A 22,305-nucleotide genomic window follows, 5' to 3' on the forward strand; every position below is an offset into this window, starting at 1 on the left:
TGGAACAATGCTACGATATCAGGAGTAACAAATTGTAATCGATCTTATACTTGAAAGTAAATGATGAATGGAAATCTGTGAAAAATAAGATTGCGAAGAATATCACATGTTGGCGTTTCGTCCCGGTTTCCCACTACTAGACTCATCCGTAAGGTAATGTAGTGGGCAATAAAAATTATGTAATTAAGAAGTAACAAGAAAACTAGATCATATCAGATAGAATCGGAGTTTGTGAAAAATGATAAGGAAAGAGATTTAAAAACGCAATACAATAGAACGGTATGACGAGATACACCTTCGAGTTTTGAAAATATCAATGACGAAACTCCGAAATGAAAGAGGAACCTTCGAGATATTCAAAGACCGCACGTCACTTCCCGGAAATAATATTGCATACTGGTTTCGACGGTAATTTTGTTGAAAATGTTCCGCGAACTTTCTTAGAATATAACGGACGGGCTTAAGGCTAGACGAGCGTCTCGCTCCCGGGGTTAAAAGCCCGCTCGCGTGCGCTATTTAACGTTCTACGGATGTAAGCGTGTGTCCCCCACGTGTGCCGGAGCTATTTACTCCTTTTCCGCCGCGACGTTTTTTATCGCCGTTGGCAGAATTAATCGCAAGCTCGAGTAAAACGATCCCGCCGACATTGGAAACCTCGTATCCGGCCGGACGTTTCCCTCTTCCTCTTCCTTCCCGTTCTCGCTTCCGTTCTACTAGCTGCTCTTTCCTTTAATTCTGCCTCTTATAATGACGAACGCGATATCTAGTGACAATTTTTGTTGACGAAACGCGTTATTTCAAACAAACGTCTTTTATTATTTACAGTATTCTACAAACAAATCGTTCTTTCGCGTTTTCTTTACGTTAAAAATAAAGAAGAGTCACAATAATTGTTTATTTTTCCAGTTTTTTTTTTATATATTACATCAATTTGTGAACAAAAACAAATAATCTATTCTTCATAAAAATTAATTTTGTGAAATTCATTTAAAAATATTAAAACTTTAAAATTCATTTATTACAAGATAATTAATTTTCTTTCTATTTTTAGTCTTTAATTCTTCAAAAAGTGTACATGCTATGATTTTGCCCCACTGGAGGAAAACCCATTTCACAAATTTACCATTAAGAAATATAAAAGCTGTAAAAATTAACCGATAATTCTCTCGTTTTGACAATAAAATCGAAATATTTTCACGCAAGGCAAAACTCAGGCGGAATGTGAAATAGAGAACGACGGACAGAAGGATATTTAGAGCGGGGTAAATAAAGAGAGAAAGAGCGAACGTTTTCAAAAAAACGACGGACGCCACACAGGCTGCTGATGCAGCACGATAGAGTACAAATGCGTTCACGGCGTTCACTCACCGACCACATCCCGTCTTTCGGTCTTCCGGCCTGTCAGTAGCTTTCGTGGAAACGCCTCTGGCTTCCTTCCGGCCGTTTATCACTCGTTAGACGGAAGGGCGGGCGGATGGTGCCGAACCCTCTCGACATGCCGAATGTGAATGCGAGACATTCGTCCTTTCACAAGGATACACTCGGTCCCTCGTATATAGTGGTAGTGAAACGTAGCATGGGTGTGTATAAGTGCTAAGAATAAGACATAGTATCCTATGGTATGCGACCGGCTCGTTTGAAGCTCGGGACAGTCCTTCGGGTTTAACGCGACACATCCGGTTATTCGATCGATGTAGTCTAAATTATGTGGGATATACGAGAAAGAAGGAGATCCAGGCTTATATACAATGCTTTCTTTATATACATCTTACAAATTAAGTTTCCCATATTGATTTAGGCCCTTCTATAATTCTTTATATATATATAGTGTCGGTTTTGTTATGCACATGGTGTGGTTGCGAACACACGGAAAGGTCAGTTTTACTGAAATATCACTTCAACGTTTGGCTAAATACAGTTCTGAAAATAATTTTATTGGACCATTAAAAGAATTTATGTGGGACGATAAAAATAGTTGCTACTGTGTGAAAATATCTTGTATTGCTTATGATGCTTGAGTTTTCTATTTAATTACTTTTATGTTTCAACAAAGTTATATCTTCAGATTTGTATCTAGCTGTAGAAATGATTAAAAATACCTGAAATTGAATAACAGTGAATCCAATTGATTTTCGTGGAGTCGAGTTTCGCGTGCTTTATTAATTCCTACTCCGTGGACGATTCGCGGAGTCAAGAAGTACAATTCTCGCGTAGGAGAGAATAAGAGTCGCGTGCATTGCCGGCAATTGCGAAACGTCGCGTCGCGGTCTGAATACCTTCTCAATAGAAAGATATCCTCCACCGACTTGAAATTCCTATCCACCGCGAAATTTGCATGCGCGCATGCACGGCATATGCCCCAAGGAAAAGGAAGAGGAAATAGCAAGCAGGGGGGAACAGGGCCGGGAAAGGAAGAACGGTCTATGTGTACGAGCGCCTTTCCGCCGGAAGAGGACCCGCGCACCGGAGCGTTTCTAGTTCCTGTCGCTCGCCCACGAGCTGAATACAGTTCCAAGTGAAATCGCTCTAAGCCGCTCAGTCTTTTCTTGACATCTCCATGAAAAGACAATCTAGAGTTATACGCAAGATTAACGTATCTTTCAGTATGCTGATTCGGAAATTATATTTGAAATAAAGTCTTACGAAATAAAACTATTTCTAAATGAAAAGTTATTTCGATAAAGTTATGTATTGAAATTTTATTGACATTTAGTATCTATTTTTCCTCTATAAAACATTATGAAATATCGTACAAATATTACAGATTATTGGAGAAAATCGAATTGGTGCGACGTATGTTGACCGTGTTTCAATATGTTGATTCAGAATTGGTATTTGAGTAAACTGTTTCAAAGTAAAACAATTTCTAAGTTAAATAAAAACAGATTTTGAGATACAGTCATGTGTGTATCGAGATTTTATAGATACAGTATCGTTCTCTAAAAAAACGTTTTGAAATATCCTACAAAAATTAAACATTGAAAATCGGATGAATTTGGTGCGGCTTATGTCGATCTCGTTTCTCGCGCCACGATAGCGTGTTGTTAAACTTATTACGATAAAGGGCCTCTCTTTCTCGCTCTTTATCTTCCGCCCTGCCTCATGCTTCTCTCTCCGTTTTCCTCTACGCCCCAATCGCTCCTCCTCGAGCATCCAACTTTCGCTTCATGGGGACGACAAGCTCCGGAATGCTTCACAATGGGATATTCAACTTTGATTTTGACCCATTTGATTTAAATTGAATTCAAATTTTACTTTATACGCTGAACGATAATTTTAGATATTGTTTGATATTTTAAGATTTCATGTTTTATAAAATTATAATGTTTTTCATTATTAAATATATTTATTAATTAAAATACACGTGCATTTAGAAAAATACATTTAAAGAAACGAACTAAATGTCTATTGCGAGAGAATTGATAATTTTGATCGACTCTACGTAAATGATATAAAATATGACTATTCCATTAGCGCTCTACTATACATCAGTAGACGAACCGCTTGTCTCTAACTGATAAAGAGAAGAACACAAGAAAAACGGAGAAGAGTCGCGCAATATATACGTTGTATAGCTGAAGCGAAGATCGCAAGGAAGAACAAGAAGAAGAAGACGACGAAGCGGAGGTTATTTCCGCCAGGACCATCCAATCGTGAAACGCGTCGAGATCTACTCTTGGAGCGAGCGGAGAGGAAAAAAAAAGGGAAGAGAGAGCATCAAAAGCGCGCGGCGCTATCGCGACTCCCGGGTCATCGCCGGGCCGAGCAGAATCCGCCACCGAACGAACCGACGGATGTACGAACGGATGAACGAATGATCGGTCTACCGGTCGGCGCGGCGGCGGCGGAAAGAGCGGAAAATGGATAATGGTGGGGAGGGGGGAAAAAAAAAGGAAACGCTGCAAGAAAACGGCAGGCCGAAAGAATCCGCCGGATTTCCGCTCGCCGTTAAAGCCGCCTATCGAGACCAACGCGTTGCGCAACGCCCGTACTGTACGTCCCTCTGTGTGTTTCTATGCGTGTTGTGTGCGGCGCGCGCGAGTACGCCCGATAACGCACGATGGAAGTCGCAAGAGGGGAAGCGGATAGATGAATAGATAGGTTCCATGCGAGCTCTCCGAGGCGGTCTCTCTCCAGGCTCTCTCGCGGCGCCACGGGACGGCGGAGTAAATTCTAAGGGAAGTGTAATCGAGACGTTACGTAATGACACGGACGATAGTCATTAACTTCGTTATCGATATATCACTCGTTAAATCGCATTTATGAGAAAACGCGATTACTTCCATAAATCGTAAATGCGACTTCGATCTCGGATAGAGAAGAGGTATATATACCCACAATTATAGCTATATACACGATTAAATGTCAAGGAAGCGATGGTAATTCCACCCTTTAGTTTAATAACATTTTGTCATTTTTAATTCTCATACGTGTTAAAATGTAAATCAATTCGTTTCTGTGGTCGGTTTCGAAACATACGCCCAATATATTAACACATGCATTTAATAAATAATAAACTAAATTTGAGTAAAATTTAATACAATCTCTTGAGTTATGATAAAACGTTTAACCCCATTGTCTTAATTAAGCAATAATATATTGAGTAGGAACAGTGGCAATCTATACACTGAGAAAAATGTCTGGTTGAAAGTGGATAAACCTGTAGAAGTTTCTGATTATATCACTTATTCCGGTTATCTCAACCAGAAAATTTTCATTGGTCCTTTTTTAATCAGAATTGCAATTGATCCAACATTTTTCTCAATACAGACATGGTTAGAAATAATTTAAATTGGATATAACTCGATATTATAAATTTGATAATATAAAACAAAAAGGGGGATGGGGAGAATATTTGTAACGACAGAAAGCTCACGAATGATAGACGGGGGCCATTATCGTACACAAAATTGCCATACGAATCTTCGTGCGTGGCTCGAGAGATCCGTGAGTGCGACTGCCTGTCTCTCTTGCCAAATGTATCGCGAGCTGAAAATCCGCTCGACGTTTGCGAGCTCACGTCCCACCGGATCGTTCTTCCGTCCAATGTTTAAGCCGTTTCCTTTCGCGACATGATATCGACGCGTAACCTCCGTCCCGTCAACTACGTGCATCCGGTCGCTACGGTCGTTCGACAAAAGGAAGGCCCGGGCGCAAACTGACCTGCGCTAACTAAAGTTTCGTGAGACTCGATGAACGCATGGGATAATCGTCAGGTCATCGTCGTCGAGAAGACACGTTCTCGCGGTAATTCACTCATTGACGCGCTCCACGATTGGACGATACGGGCGGAAGTAACTTTCACGATAAATCCGGAGTTTTCCGCCGGCCGCTTTGTTTGCGAAGCCCGACAAGACCACGTGGGATCTTGGAGTATTGTACTCGGAGAATGATCGGAAATGTCAGCCGATTATTATATTTCTTAAGCCTAGAAATTTCAAGAAAAGGTTGTGTCCAAAAGCCTCACTTTAAAGTTCGTGCCCCAAAGAAAGCAACTAAAGGAAAAGAAATAAAAAAAAAAAACATACCTGCGCAGAAGTTTATACAATAAATTTGTAATGTTTCCTTTAACACAACACATTTAAAAGGAACTAAAATGAGACTCTTCGTTTCCCATCAATGGGAACAGGATATGAATGAAATTGAACAAACTAAATCTCGGATTCAAGTCAAACCTAAAAAAATAAAAGTAGTTGTCATACCGCACTCATTTTTCAACACCGGATACAACGTTGAGCTCGTTTCTTGTGAAAAGATGATCGACCATCCGAAATCTGTGTGTCGTTATTTCAACGAACGAAAACACACGTTGCGCAAAATTGAGAATACATTTCTGGTGAGCGCTAGTGCGAGGCAAAGAGCGTTCGCCAGAAAATGTTGAGAAATATAACGCTCAGAGTTCGTACGAGTCGAGTAGTGTCTTGCGAGCTCGATGTCCCGCGGAGAATATCGCGTGGGCTCAGACACGTGGTCGGAGTCGTGCAAAGGCCCGGAATGCTCGTTGCTTCCCTTCATGCGATCGCGCGCAACTTGACGCTCACGGCTTTTACAAAGAATCGTAACATAGTCTCTCGTAAAACTTATATAAGAACTTTTAAGTGTTTATATCTTTATACAACATCTTTACAGACAGCTTCTTACTAGCTTTCTTACTAGCTTTAAAATTTACAAAAAAATCGTACCTCTTACGATATATTATACGCATAAAATTAGAAAACAAGTCATATGTTCTTACAAATTTTACAAAAAAAGAAGTCACGAGTCTGATTCTGCTTAGAATTGACCTATTAGCTATATAGATACAGATCTGGAAATAATTTTTTGGGACATTTAAATGACGTAGAAATCTCAAGTACGACGAATAAGGATCACAAAAAACTTAAGTATGGAAGTCAACATGTTGGATTGGTTATTGCTTACGTCAGAATGGCTTTACAGTCTTCACTGTGATTGGCCAATTCGCTTACTACTTATGTTTTTACGGCTTAAGTTTTTTTTTATGTGTCCAATGCTGCAAAAAGTTTTGAAATTCTAGGGACCAGTTTAAGTATCCTACATGGTTCAGCAAAATCATTTTCAGATCTTCTGTACAACTGAATTTGCAGATACTTCAGCAAAACTGTTCTTTTCGTGTGAAAAAAGAAATATTTCTTAATAATGAAAAGAAAAAACGACTGATAATATAAATATAATAAATGATCTAATTTATGGGTAGCATTCATAAATATAATATAAATAATAAATAACTATGCTATTGTATTTAAATGCAGACTCCAGTATTCAAGCACATAATTCAAACAAATTCTATTTCTGTTGTATCTCATTTTTAAATTACATTTCATGCGATAAAAATTAAAAATCTTTTTGATAAGCGCATTCCATTTTTATATTAAAAGAGGACGCTAGGAATTCTGTTTTGAAGAAATCCTCAAGATCTCGACGTCTATAAAGTAACAGATCTCCTTCGTTTTGGAACAAGTAAATCATGCGGGATACCGAGGAAAGCGTCTGCAAAGAAAAGGCTAAAAAATATCGCACCGGAGCAGTGCCAAGCTGAGCCGAGCCGATCCGAGCTGAACTGAGTCGCACGGTGACAGAGCTGGCTGTGCGTTAAATCATCGATCGCGGTGCGTGGGTGCGCCACCGCGATGCCGGTGGGAGAATACATTTCGGATTTTTGTCCGTTGGGAATTTGCGTGCCACTAATGGCATCGTTGACGCCTACGGGATCCGAGGCTAGGCAACCTGCAACGTTTCGCGCGCGCTACCGCGTAAGGCGAGGCCAGAGAGGCCGGCTACCCACCCGATTCCTCCTACAGGAAAGAGCGGGAAGAAAGAAAAGGATAGAGAAAGAGAGACGGACTTTCTTCGGTCGGTCGGATCCACCTACGGGAACGAGGGAGAGCGGAATCGAGAATGTGCTGGGCTCGGAGCGGTTTAATATGTCCGCCCGCTCGATCGACGCGATCAATCGACCAACTGAATCGCCGTATTTCCGCCGAACAAGTTCACCTACGCGCGCGCCGATAGTTCTCGGTTACCGCTCTCCACTCCGGTCCACAGGACTGGTCCAGTCGCGACTTCTCTCAGCGGTCGCCGTACAGGTCCGGCACACATACAGATCGAGGCCTCCGTTTCTCTCTTTCTCTCTTCCATTCATCCTTCCGTTCGCGGGTGCGCGGATTCAATTTTCACCGCAAGCCTTCGGCATAAATTTCATTAATCTCTCCGGCCATCGCGATTATACGCCCAGAGTGATTATTTTTGGTGTAACACGCCGCTGACAAGTCGCACCGGTTTTGCGCACAAAAACTTCGTCTTATTCTCGGGGAGAATGATAGAAATACTCTGGAAATGTTTGCGGCAGCTTGTCCCCTTAAGTAAAGTCTTTGATCATTTTTTCTTATTCATAGATAAAAAAAGTGATTTGTAATCTAAGGTTCCTATTACGTCATGATTAGAGAGTAGTAAACGTAACTTTTCCGATTTCATATGTCATTCTTATGTATCTTAATCTTACGATTGAAGCCCATTGGCATACAGAAAAACGCAAGGTACACGGAAGAAACGATTTTTTGCTAAAGTATTTAAAATTTTAGCTAAAATATCTGAAAATAATTTTGTGCCATTTTAAAATAATTACGTAGAATCTCAACAATAAAATTATTTTCAGATCTGTATCCAGCTAAATCTTTAGATACTTCAACAAAATCGATCTTCCCATGTAATATTAAAGATTCTATATAACAGAATCTGATCATAAGCAATTTTATTAAAACAAAAATGAGAAAGAAGGTTATGTACTGCCTCCTTACTTATACTATTTCATTTTAACTTACTGAAATTAATAAAAACGACGTACCAATGAAAAGTTTGTCACATTTCATGGCTCTGTTACAGGGTGTATAGATACGACATTAATAAGTGAATCCGTTAAAATTTTAATGGGAAATGTAAGACTATAATGTAAACAATTCAACGTAAATCTAAAATGCTGATTTGCTTATTGTTTACATTTTTTATGTTTCACAACTTTAATAATTAGTATTTTTGAGAAAACAGATTCTTTGATATCGAAAAAAATATCATTGATGTTTATACGACGCGACGTGGAGATTATCGATCTACACGGCGATATCGTTCACATTCTAATGATGTGAACGATACGAAGAGACATGAACATTGCAATTCGCGATAGAGTTTCAGGGGCAGAGAGAAAGAAGAAATGTTAAAGTCAACTCACGTCTTTGCTCGGGACGCAGAGCGGCGTTCCTTCCTTGACGATTCCAGCCTCGACCATCACGCCGATCACGATCGGATCCCTCGAGTTGAATACGTACTGAAATTCAAACGGGCCCACGTTTAAGAAGCTCCGAGTTCGAAGATCGCCGACGACGTCGCGTCGGCGTAAATCCCGCTTGTTTATCGCGCAACCCTCGCAAAGGCGAACGTGCTCGCATATAACTCACCTGCGGTAGAATCTTCAGCTTGCACGGAAACACGGCTATGTGCTTGTTCTCGTCCCGCTTACGCTGCTTCAGTTCCTCCCTATAATTGGTAAATTTGTCGAACAGATGGTAAATAATATCGGCTTGGAAGATCTTGACGCCCAGTGAATCTGCCAGCTCCTGCGCGTCCCTCTCAATTTTAACGTCGAATGCAAGAATCGTGGCGTATCTGTGGATAAATTAAATAATGACAGATTAATTATAAATAGGTCGCTATTTTTTGCTCTTCTCGGTAACTGAAAATATTAGAAAAGTGTTAAACTTCTTCCATTAAAAGTTATTTAAAAACTCAATAGGTTTATTAAAAAAACCCAATCTACACATTGTGTCCTTTGCTTCCTGTTTCTTGCTTTTTATCTCATACCTTTTCCCTTTGTGATCATTTTTTATCTCTTCCGAAGTCCGTCAACTTTTATTTCGGGCGAGAGAAAATGAAAAACTAGATAAAAGGCAAGAAGTAAAAAGTGATAAAAAGAAACAGGGAACAAAGAATACATTGCAGATTAGACTTTATAAGTCATTACGACTTTTAATTTTGTGTACTAAAAATTAAAAGAAGGATACTAATATTTACTTTAACTTTTTACTTTTTTTTCTAAACTCAATAGAGTTTAAAAGATACTTTTGTTGTCGAGGTATACTCACTGGCTGTCGTGCTCCAGCATGATAGAAGCTTTCATGACGTCTTTCTTGACGACCGGTCCGATACGAATTCCGGAGTACTGCAACAAAAACAAAAATATTGTTAACGAAGGAGAGAAATGCAAGAAAGATACCAAACAGCATCGCGAATGAGCGAGTAGTTCGTCATTACGCTCCGATTTCGCTTGACGTGCAAAATGACTGTCTCTCTCATCTTGGCAACATTATTACAGGGTTTCTTGCGTTTACGTTATTTCGCACATTGTTATGTAACGCGAGGGGGAGGAAGGGTAGGGGTTACAATAGTCGAGTAACGACTGTTGTAACAATCTAACTGCCGGAGACGCGATTCGCACTTGTCATCTCTTTAACGCGAACCAGTTTCTTACGTGCAACGTAACTTTTCATCGACGCTGATATTCGTCACGCGTGACCACGCAGATGCGCAAAAAGTGCCTCGCAATCCATTTGCTGGGATGAGGAATAACCGTTTCCGAGGATAAACGGGGAAGTCACGAGTAGTCGCCGTCAAACAAATGATATATCAAACCTCAGTTTAGCTACACTCTCTAAAGAATAAAAATTAAGTCAGTCTTTTGAAAAAGAGTGACTCAATATTCAATCTTTAAGAGTGAGATTTCATTCTTCAGAGTGACAATTCACTCTAAAAGTTTTACAGAATACAAATAAATAAATAAATAATAAATAAGACGCATCTCAAAAAAATTAATATTATGTTTTTTTCAACAATGAACATTTAAATGTAAAATAGTCGCAAACTCAAATTGATTACAATAAGGAATTCATAGATATTCATGGTTACTTTTCATCAGTAATGGTAACGTATATTCATCGCCGGTAGACGACGAGCAATGCGTTTCGCAATCCATTTGGATCGCCTACGCTCAGCTACCGGCGACCGAATCTCTGGAATCATTGCCACCGAAACGCTACGGATCCCGCGGGTCTTTCCGTGTGTAGGAAGTGTGTGTATATACGACTAGGCAAAAATAACCTGTGACGCATGCATGCCGCCCGGATTCGGCCGGACGGTGCAACGAGACGGGACGCGACACGAGACGCGCGACGCAACACGTTGAAATAAACGCGACGCAGCGATGCAGTCGCAAACAAGCCGTTTCGCGGCTTTACCGAGAAAAGCCGCTCCGTGGTCGATGAGCACCGCGCGTAGTCGGGATTAAAGCCGACCGAAGCAGAACGAGCTTGTCGTCGTAACGTTACAGGATACGCAAGAAGACGTGCCGCTTCTACCGAGAGATATCTTCAGAAATAAATATCCGTCAAAGCTCTACGAAGATCTCTCGGTAGATCCAGCAGACGTTTTACGTAAATCCCTTAAATCGCATGTGAATTAATAAGATTCTATTAGTCTGTAACTGTATTCTTGGTACTTTTGCTGTAATTCAACGTACAAAGTTAATTCTAAATTACTCCTATAATTAGGAAAAGAATACTTGTATCTAAGCTAGTTAAAGATGTATTACACGCATTTTTTTTTTTAATAAGATAAGAAAAAATAGAAACTTTACAGATTTTTCTATATTGTATTTCAAATACAAAAAAGTTTGGCTGATTGTGAGATTTAGAATCTGAATAAGAAATTATTTCAATAAGAAATAGACATGTTTTTGAAAAATAATTAAGATAAATATGTTTCACTTAAACTATAAAATTATATTAAATATTAATATGTCGACTTTATTCAACTACTTCATTTTTATATGGAAAGTATAAATTTCCAAATCCAATCACTTTTTGCAGAAAGAGGCTACACGATACATCCTTAAAAGAACATTTATATCTAAGCTAACTCGAAAGCTAATTATGATTAGAGAACTGATTAGCTAATACTAATAAATAAAAAGAATACATTTTCATTCTTTCTTTGGCTACGATTAATGATTCCATCAATAACGTAATAACTGATATATTACGATATATACGTTACGATATGTAATTTCCTACAGTATCGTAACAAGATACCACGTTATTTTTCACGTTACAGATAAATAATGTCAAATACAGCCGCAATTAGACACTCTTAATATCTTTTAGAATAAATCGAAAGAAGCAATTAATTAGAGCACATACGAGTTTATTTCCAATAACTGCCAGGTTATATTGCTGTATATTACATTCGGTCTCAATCATCAGCCTCCTGATCCTCGCTGATTATACTCGCGCGTCTGCTTTCCGGTTTCGAAACGGATATCGATTACCCGCTGCCGATGTGGTCAATATCTATAACATGATACTTGATATACGGGGATTAATTGCTGCGTTAAGAGAACTGCGATAGAGTTAAACACACTATAAGTATAGTGTAACTTTCAGATTTTATCTTGCATCGCGCGTTCCTCTTTTACTCCTTACTATTCATTACTCCAGTACTTGTGCACGTAAACAAGATCATTATATACATACAAGCTGCTCTTGTCCACTAAAATATTAAACGTCTCTGCGCCAAAATTTAATAAAAAGTTAATAAAAATATGTAGAGGTTTAACAATTGAGAATTAGGGGTGTATTAAAATTTATATAAATCATTGTCGAATAAAATAATTCTGTAAATATTTCTTTTCAGAACAACTTTTTTTCATCCACTTCTTTTACAAAGGAAGCGCGGATAATAAAATCTCTGTAGAATTTATTAATATTTTAGTCTGTATAAGCACTTTATAATAATTTTGCATTTTAAATACATTCTTCCCTCTCTCTCTCCCCCCCCACTCTTTATTTTCATTTCAATCCACCGTGGTTGTAATGGTAATTGTTCCCACAGGTATACAGACCGTGCACAAATGGTAGTTCCTATTTACGGGCCAATTCTCGAGCTGATACCAAGCGGTTGATGGAGGCGGAGGGGGGACGAGGTAGAGACAAACGAACGAGCGGAAGATGATACGTTCCCGAGGACTTTCCGAGATAAGCGTGTTTTAGAACTTCCGGCGCGCGCCGCATTCCGATCCTTACATCAGATACACGCCGTCGATATATTTTCCCGTCAGTTCTATTTACTACGTGTTGCAGGATACATTTGCAGGTTTGTGGAATGTTCAAGGTGAGGAATAAAACGTCGAGCAAAAATTGCACTAATTCCATAATGGACATTCTGCAATATCCAATAATCCGATAGATTATTAAATTGTTGGTAATCGTTACTAACAATGCTTTGTACAAACCATTTTACTCGATTTTTTTTACATTCATCAGATAATCACTTGGATCAAATTATGCTTTCAGTGGCTTAAATTTCATATAATTATCGCTACTTACAACTGCAAATTAAAGTTTATCTCCGAGTTTATCTAACACAAATCGCTGCGCGAGGCCTCGACGTTCTTCTCTGTACACGATCAAAATTCGTAGCAAGTCACGAGTCGACGATACTTTGCTTTGGAAGAACGGATGCTCTCGAAGAAGAGGAAGCGGGGAGGGGGGGGGGGGGGGGGGGAAGGGGAGGCGGACAGGAGGCAAGAGAGGTGCCGCGGAAAAGAGAAAAAAAAGAAGTCGAGTGCGGGAGGGAGGAGGGGGGGAGGGAGAAGGAGAGGAAAGACGAGACGGGAGAAGGAGAGAGAGATTCTAGTATACGACGAGAAAAGGCGGACACGGCAGATGTTGCCGCGGCGAAAGAAACGCCGCTGGTATAAGCGGGAGGAAGTTGGGAGGAAGAGTAAGACGGCGAGAGGAAGCGGGGCGAGAGGGGCCCGACGCACGGCACGGGAAGGGGGAGAGGGGAGGTTAAAGGAGGGCTCGGCACAGGGGAGAGGGAGGGGGCAGAGAGGGAGAGAGGTGCTTCCGGCATTTAAAACCAGCCGTCGGGAGCACGGATCCTCTTTAGCCTCTCGTCGTAACTGCGGCACGCTGCGCCGAAGAAGGAAACGCTAATTTATTAAACTCGCCTCCCGTTCCGCTCCTCCTGCATATCCTGCCCGCGCGAGCGCGAGCGATTAGCGTCACCGAAGGACGAGCGTGCTGGCCTCGTGGCGAACTTCGGTTTTTCGCACCTTCGCGAAGCGATGGTGCCGCCATGGTCACGAGGTTGATCATCAAGAAAGGGAAAAAAGAGAGAGAGAGAGAGAGAGAGAGAGAGAGGGATGCGTTTCGTATGCTCAATGCGATCATTTTCTGACGAGAGTACGAAACGCGAGAAGAAATATAATACCTATTATTCTTCTCGTAAAAATAAATAACGAAAGGTGTAAACAGTTCGCAAAAATATATACGTGAAAGAAAGAAATTGTAGACTCGCGGTAAAACGAGAATCTTAGGAGAATAAACGATTGAGATAACAAAGAACTTTCGGCGAATTAATCTTCACGAAAGAGAGAAACCGGTAAATGATAATTTTCCCCACGATCGCTCTTTCTCGAGGTATCTTTATATCAATAAAATCGGAAATTTAATAAAAAGATGTAAAAAAGATTTCTTTGTAAAACAGCTCCGTTAAAGCGATACCATCCACCTGTTGGAAAACCGACCAAGAGCACAGACATTGAGGGACTCATCGCCGCGCTGGGGGCGTAATGTAATCCTCATTTATCTTCGGCGGAGTTAATTGAAGTTGAACGTGTGTCAATCTGCAGCTTTTCTTGATCGTTTCGTGAAAATGCGCTCGTGACGCGGCGAAGCGTGCACGGGCGCTCGCTCGCACGCACGCATCCGCTCCCATGTCCCCAGCGCATGCAGGCCGCGCGCTCATATGCCGCGGTTAGAAACAATGCGAGGAAACGAGCCATCTTTTCCTGCTGCACCGGCGCGGAAGAGGAGCGAGCGAGCGAGCGAGCGAGCGAGCGAGTGAGCGCTGCGCTTCCGTCCGCCTGTTACGCGAACGGCCGAGTGAACCAGGTAGCCAATCGGCTCGCCTCCGTACCTGGCCAGATGCCGCAAAATTCGTCAGAGTAGCAAAAGAATTCCATGCCGCCGGAAGTCTCCGGCAACAAAAGTTGGGAGTTTTCCCATTATATACCGAAATTCTCGTCTACCGTTCCCGACAGGTTCCTGAAAAGCGTGCCCTTCACTCTCCCGCCACGCGTTCAAATTTTGCAAAAATAAAGTTTCAGCGCGGACAATAAGATATTATTTATATTTCAAGGTTTATTGGTACCATGACAAAGGGACAGCATCCTTAAATGCGGCCCGGTTCAGGCTTGTGGTTGATCGTGGCTGGTGGACTCTTTCGGACACCGCGATAATAATAAAAGAAAAGAGAGAATAAAAGCGATCGCTCTCAGTGGGGAACGGCAGTAATCCAGATTGAACGGATTTGCCGGGATAATCCGAGGAAATGAGCGAGAAATGTGTCGTCGTTAGCGAAGCGGAAATCCTAATTACGGATTGTGTAATTTGTTAGACAAGAACGATTGATATCGTAGCGGCGGTTATGAAAATGCATTAGTCTCGTTTCGAGGAAACCTCGGCTTAATGCATAACTGGCGTGTAAGAAACTGCTGTCGTGCCGAGCGTTCGGAAACAATGCGAGGAAGCGAACCATCTTTTCCTGTTGCGCTCGCATTAAAACGGAGCCGAGAAGGTAGACGCTCCGTCCGCTCGTGAGGTTTGTTAAATTATTTGAAAATTTAGCTATATAGATATAGATTTAACATTATTAAATCATCGAAATAATTATGTATAGAACGCTCAAACAAATTGCTAGAATGTCAAAACTATTTGTGGCATATCAATTTTTACTTGAATTTTTCATAATTATTTTGACGTTCGACATTAATATTTAGTACATTAATGATACATTAATATTTTAGTATATTGTTATATTATTATTGTATATTACTGATAACTTAATTATTAATTATTAATATTTATATTATTAACTTTAATCTAACGATTAACATTATTAAATTATATTCCTTAATAAAGTAACTTTGTCAACGTAACGTATTATTTCCTCGTATTACTAATTCGACCCAATTACCGATTTCGCAGAAAATCTGGGAATTTCGCTGTTCAATTAACACGAAACGCGCAATCGACACGCGAGATTAACACGTTAATCGACGATATTATACCGCGAGGATAGCCGTGGTATTATGCAATTTCGACAAAAAAAAAACCGATATCACTTGTACTCGCATCTCTGCGACTGTTAAATTGACACCGCCTGCTATTACATAACGGTCGTCATGTAACGATTTCGGTAATAGCGAAACGTTGATGGTATCTGTTATCATGAGACTCGAGTAAGCTCAGTGATTGTTCACGCGCTTAATTATCGTTCAACCAAGTTGCCCCGGTTTATCCACCTGTCTCACTTACACACGCTTATACAGGCAGGTAATCGTCAATCAAGGCGCACGCCAGCAGGTTCCAAGAAGCGCGCGTAAAACCCCGCGGTCCTGACCGTACCGTATATTCCGATCCCGTTCAGCTAAACAGAACGAGGACAGGAAAGACCGTCGTCCGATAAGAATCGTTAATTCAACAGCCGCCATTGTGTATCGATCCCAGCAGAGAGGCGTCGTATCGTTTAATTACCGCCAATGTACGTACGTATCCGTAATAACAGCCCGGAGTGGTTTATGTTTTACCGAGGCGGCGCCTTGAAAAACATCTTCATGGTCACCGAGCATTCTTGACCTAAAGACACTTTACATTGATTCTTCTTTACGTTACTCATTGAATTCACATCAAAAGTTACGACTTCCTGTTGTTGCAGCGGTCACACGGCAGGTACGGTTTTGTATAAAAAAGACTTGTATTCCCTACAATATCTAAGTTTATACATGGAAAGATGGATTTTACTGGAGTATTTAAAGATTTACTAGATGCAGATCTGAAAATAATTTTGCAAGAAACAGAGTTAGGAGAATTAATAAAATTTGTAAGAGTTACTTATAAGGTACTTTTCACATTACCTTAAAAATGTATTTGTTATAAAAATCGAGTATAAAAAGTAATACAAAATTTGAGCAAATGATAAAATATAATATAAAAAATTAAAATATCCGAACTTATTATATAACATTCCATTTCTATAATAAAAAGTACCTTATAAGTAACTTGTAACGTAACTTTCTCAACCTTGCAAAATAATTATATAACGCTCAAACTTGTTGCTAGAAAGTCAAAACTTTTTGCAACATTTCTCATGCTTAACATTCCTACTTAATTATTTTAATGGTCAACAGAATTATTTTCAAATCTGTATGTAGCTTTTAGATACTTCAGCAAAGTCAATGGCTGCGTTCAGCAGAGAAAACTAATCAGTTAACGCTTAGTGATTTTTTAAATATATATTAGTTCTTCGCTGGATCTAAGTGAACGAATCACATTAAAGAAAATCACTAAGCGCTAACTGATTAGTTTCCTCTGTTGAACACGTCATTCTTTTCATGTATACCAGCAAGATTAAATATCGCGTTGCGTCTTGTAATAGATACACCATCAAATATATAACGTGATATTTCGCTATTACCTTATTAGTAACTTTGTAATTTGATAGATGCGCAAGTGAATTTTTCAAATAAGCTAGACGAGATGTGTGATACTTAGAAAATAATGATCCAATTATTTGATGCACATTTCGATAGCAGTAAGGAGTGGCAGGCTGCCGATCTGAGCGGTTCAGTGAAATACCTATAGCGACAAGGATGTGCCTTCGATATCTATCTCAAAATTGCTCGGGCAAACCGCGGAGACGTCCCTAAAAAATTCAAGACGCGCCGCGGGCATTTATTCTCGGCGCCGAGTCCGCTACGTTCTCTCGCGAGCGTATATCCTCGTTATTTTATTTCCGCTATTTCTCGCGTGGCATCCGTCGATGAAACTGCTACGATTCCTGAATCCGCCCGTCCGCCCGCCCGGCCCGCCCGTTCATCCGTCGATCCGTCCACCCACGTTGCTCGCGCGCCGAGTGTGGGCAGTTTCCTGTACGTTGATCACGTATTCCTTTTTTTTCAGCCTACACACGTCCGCGGGCGCGCTCGCGCAAGCCTGTTGGCAAAAGCGAGGCGTTCTGAGAGCAAGAGACTTAGAGAGACACACACACACACACATACAGAGAGGGAGAGAGAGAGAGAGAGGGGGGGGGGGGGGAACCACGTGCGTGTCTGCGTGAGTTTAATCCGCCAACCCTTCTCGCCTCCTCGCCGTTCCCCTTTGCGACGCTGGCCTCACTTCGTGATACTTCGATTCTCCCTCTCTTTTCGCGCCGTGAAAACGCCGTGTGTCCCTGTGTGTGCACGCGAGGAAGTGACGAAGGTAGGTAGGCAACGGAGGGGAAGCGCGGGGGGGGGGGGGGGGGGGGGGGGGGGGGAGCATCGTGCGTGCGTGCTCGCGTGTGCGTGCGATAAAACTGACGTCACGGAGCCACGTGATCGTCCAATCGCGGTGGGGGGAGCCCATTCATAACCCGAGCAAGGACAGGCTTAAGGCCGTTTCGGACGGTGTGTTACCTCGAGCCGAAGATGACAGGAAGTTTTTGCTCGCTCTTTTTCTCGTTCTCTCTCTTTTTTTTTTTTCTTTTTGGCACGACCAACGCGAAAAAATACTTTTAAACGGACGAACGTTGGGCGAGGCGACGATCGCCGGCCTCGATTGCCCGGAATGGGGAAATGTATATGCTCGCAGACTTCGGCTGAGACTCGTCTCCGCTACTACGGTCATTGTAGCATAGCTGAAGCTTGTTGTGAATGATATCTCCGGCTCCGAGATAACGGGACATTTTTGCCATTCTCTTGCTGGGATGCTCTCTTATGTAAATATACAAGTCTGCTTCTCCGTGATTATACGGAGACAGGATAGGCGCGATTATCGCGGACCAGTGCGCCGGACAATCGTAGCTTCCTCATAAATAATACACGCGGTTCATATCTACGTACATACCAAATATGTAGCTTCTATAAGACAACTCTTTCACGATCGATTCAAATCAGACTTCAAAATGTTGACTATTATTTATCAAACGTTATCAATGAGGATTTACGTATAATCATCACGCGATATAAAGATAACGCGCTTTCATATCATGAATAGTATTGATTGCATGTCTTGAGTCCTAGATATAATGAAAAAATGAATTTCTGATAGGTTGAAATTTGTTATTTCCTGTTCCTATTGTCTGTGCTATCCAATTGTGTCTCAGGCTTTAAGCCTTACAATGATAAAGTACAGGCAATATACTGTTAGATATCAAACGAGCAATAGTAATCCAATCCCCTGAGTTAAATAACATTTTGTTATTTTTTATTTTTATGTAAGCATGTGAAGACAAAATGTAAACCATTTCTGCATTATAATTGCAAAATAAACAACGTCCGTATTAACGTATGCACTTAATTATAATAACTAAATTCGAGTGAAATTCAAAACATATATTTTCTTGAGTTAAATTGTTTAACTTCATTGTTTTAATTAAATTACTGGTATATTAAATAGAAGCAATAGCAATCTATAGAAATTATTTAAAATGACTTAAATTGGATATAACTTAATTGAAATTATAAATTTAACAGTGCAGAACAAGGAATAATAGACTTAAATTTATTAAAAACTAAGTACTGTGTGTGTAATCGTTTCTGATTGATTAAAAACTATTATTTCCTATTCCTATTGCCTGTGTCTTTTCACTGTATCTAGAGTTTTACGTCTTTCAAATATTAAGATGCGTGGATTGAATATTTTCGAAAAGTAGAATTTCAAAATAGCGCGCGGGACTCGTGGATGTGCGTCGTACAGGACACCCTGTAGAAAGCTGTGAGGCGTGCCCACGGTTGGACAGTGCGGCTGATAGCACGATGGATCACGGGTACAAGCACCGTGTGCGACCAATGAGCCGTATCCTGCTAAACTGTTAAGAAGGAAGTGGTTCGTTGCTGCTGCTGTTGCCGCTGTTCTCTCTCCATCTATCTATCTATCTAGCTACCGATCTATCTGTCCGTCTCTCTGCTCCTAATCCCATCTACGCACGCTGGCCGATATACATATGTCCATTTTATTTATTTATACATCCGCAAGTCTCAATCTTTTTCGAAGCTTGACATCGTTTTCGCACGTACAATACGTGCAGCTGTTATTCTTGTAACGAGTATATAAATCGTGAGACATACACAGAGTGGTATTTAGTGTTACAAACTATGTAACTACATATCATTTTTGAAAAACAGCTATGTGTTTTCTTTACATCAACTGATTCTCGTTATTTTGCGCATGAAAGCTGTATTTGTTAATAAAATAATTTACGAGTTACATTTTACATTAAGATGTGCCAGAATAAAGAATAATATATCTCAAATTATTAAATTTTCGATATTTCGTGTCTTTTCGTACACAGAATAGTTAAAAAAATCATATTATGCAAACAAATTATATGATTCTACTTAAAAACATGTGACTTTCATGTGATTTTAAAAAATCAATTTTTTTTTAAATTGAATTTATCATTATTACTATCCTCTCGAAATCATACAATTTTTGTTTGAATATATTTTTGATTCGATGCATACTTTCCCAGTATAAAGCATCTCTTTTTTATTTCCGACTGCTACCAACGAGTATGCATCACGAACACTGAGTATATTTTTTGTGCCATTATTATCATATATTTAATAGTTTAATCATTTCATTGACATTTTATAATTTCGATACTTTTTTAGAAACATAAACTAAAGAAATATAATAGCTTACAGGAATAATAACTTATAACACTTCAAATAGTTTAAATGCTCCAGATTGTATATATTCTAGATTGAGAATAATTTTTTTCAACAATATAAACAAATTAGCTATTTTTAGAATTGTAAGTGTAGCACTTAGATATATCATACTTAGATACATTTAATAAATACTTTAAAACTGATACTGACTTCAATTGCTGATAAGTAATAATGAAGATATAGCAAGTCACAACAATATCAATTTTATACTGACAATGAGAGCATATAGAATAAATATTTAATCTCACAATATCTATATTTTTATGAGTCATTTTAATAATGTAAAACAAGAGAATATGAAACAGTAATAGTATAAATATATGAAATTTCAGTAAAAAAATTATCAGAAATTATTAACTATTATCATACCAATGTCATATCAACTTAAATGATTATATGATATGATAACGATTATCATTCATTTCTTTAGTTTATATCTCCAAAGAAATATCGAAATTATGTCAATTGAATGATTAAACTATTGAATATATGATAACCGCATAAAAAAAATACTCAGTATCTAATAGATCACATCTGTTAGCAGCAGTTGGAAGTAAAAAAAGAAACGTTACAGCAATGTACTGAGATACTACGATATCTAAAAATATATATAATGTCTCATGTATTAAAATAAAAGATTTATCAGTAGATGCTTATACAGAAACTTCAGCTAGGTGCATCCATGTATTATTTTATCCTTCTTTTTCAATTAAAAAATAAGGATAAAATACACGGATGCATTTGAGTCAAATTTTTGAACACAGCCTAGATGAGCTCTTAAATGTACTTACCGGTATTTTGCTGCTTTTTAGAAAATCCAACAATGCTTCAAGAGCTCCTAAAGTTGACGCCTGAACATAAACTCCTCGTTCAGCTAATCGGATATTTCCCAGAGCACTCGATAATTCCTTTGCTATTTCTTCTTTCATAACATCTACTTCATCTGGTTTCTGTGCGACTTGCAGATTTAAACCTATATATAAACACACATCAATTCATATTATTCATTTTATTCTTAAGAATGCAAACTGTACATGTATTTCATGTACTACAAAAAAGTTAATTTTATCAAGTAATTAAAAGATTACATACCAGCAATGGCTTTTTCCAGATCTTTAGCAGCAATTTTTACTCCTTGAGCAGCCTTAACTTCACGATGTTCGATGTACGCATTCTGAAATAAAAAAAAAAGGTGATGTAATAAATATTATACTTCAAACTCAAGTATGCAAGGAATAGGATGCTGTGTGGATGACTCCGCATGTGATCAACGAATTCGTACTTAGCAAATCTAAGACATGCGATTCCTCATTTAATATAATTTTTAATTTATAAATTAAATTTATGAACTAAGAGTTAAGAAATCCTGATAGAAATCTTCCTATTAGAGGTTGTGTATTTGACAGACTGTACATTATGTGAAACACTGTTACAAACGTTCACATTTGTTACAATATACAAAATAAAGAGAAAAACTGAATTTTTTTTAGAGAGATTAAGAGATTTAAAGTTGACATTAAAGCTAACGTAAATTGATTGATTGTATATAAGGAATATAACGGTATTTCATTATACTCAAAGCATAACACATTGAAAGATTACCTTAACTCGTAATTCCTTTAACGGTTGTGGCATAAGAAGCGAACGAATTTGTGTTACAATAGGGCCATCCGTACCCGCAATAATAACTGTATCACCTTCTCTTAACATTCCATTGACTAGAATACAGTCTATCGTAGTACCGAGTCCAGGCAACGCCTTGACTTCCAATACGGTAGCCTGAAGCTCTTCGCTATACATCAATCTTTTAGCCAAAGGACCTTGACAGGCATCGACTATTAACGCCAATAGATTGCCCATACCTTCGCCTGTATACGATATAATGGTGTATACAAAAAATTCAGATATTCCCAGATGCTATCTTGACTACGTCCTATCTTCAAGTACATATTTGTTTATCGTTT

General features: G+C 39.3%; 1 protein-coding gene across 1 annotated transcript in view; it reads right to left on the bottom strand.

The window, feature by feature from the left end:
• Positions 1 to 22,305, bottom strand: part of eIF5B (eukaryotic translation initiation factor 5B) — a 40,495-nt gene that overhangs the window by 12,542 nt on the left and 5,648 nt on the right. The window contains exons 9-14 of the mRNA XM_018543154.1: positions 21,944 to 22,209; positions 21,434 to 21,515; positions 21,133 to 21,314; positions 9,654 to 9,730; positions 8,970 to 9,177; positions 8,744 to 8,839 (exon numbers count right to left, since the gene is read on the bottom strand). Of these exons, the coding sequence (XP_018398656.1) occupies positions 8,744 to 8,839; positions 8,970 to 9,177; positions 9,654 to 9,730; positions 21,133 to 21,314; positions 21,434 to 21,515; positions 21,944 to 22,209 (911 nt within the window). The remainder of the gene's footprint in view (positions 1 to 8,743; positions 8,840 to 8,969; positions 9,178 to 9,653; positions 9,731 to 21,132; positions 21,315 to 21,433; positions 21,516 to 21,943; positions 22,210 to 22,305) is intronic.

Source organism: Cyphomyrmex costatus, unplaced genomic scaffold, assembly GCF_001594065.2.
Source record: "Cyphomyrmex costatus isolate MS0001 unplaced genomic scaffold, Ccosl1.0 scaffold36, whole genome shotgun sequence".
Taxonomy (NCBI): domain Eukaryota; kingdom Metazoa; phylum Arthropoda; class Insecta; order Hymenoptera; family Formicidae; genus Cyphomyrmex; species Cyphomyrmex costatus.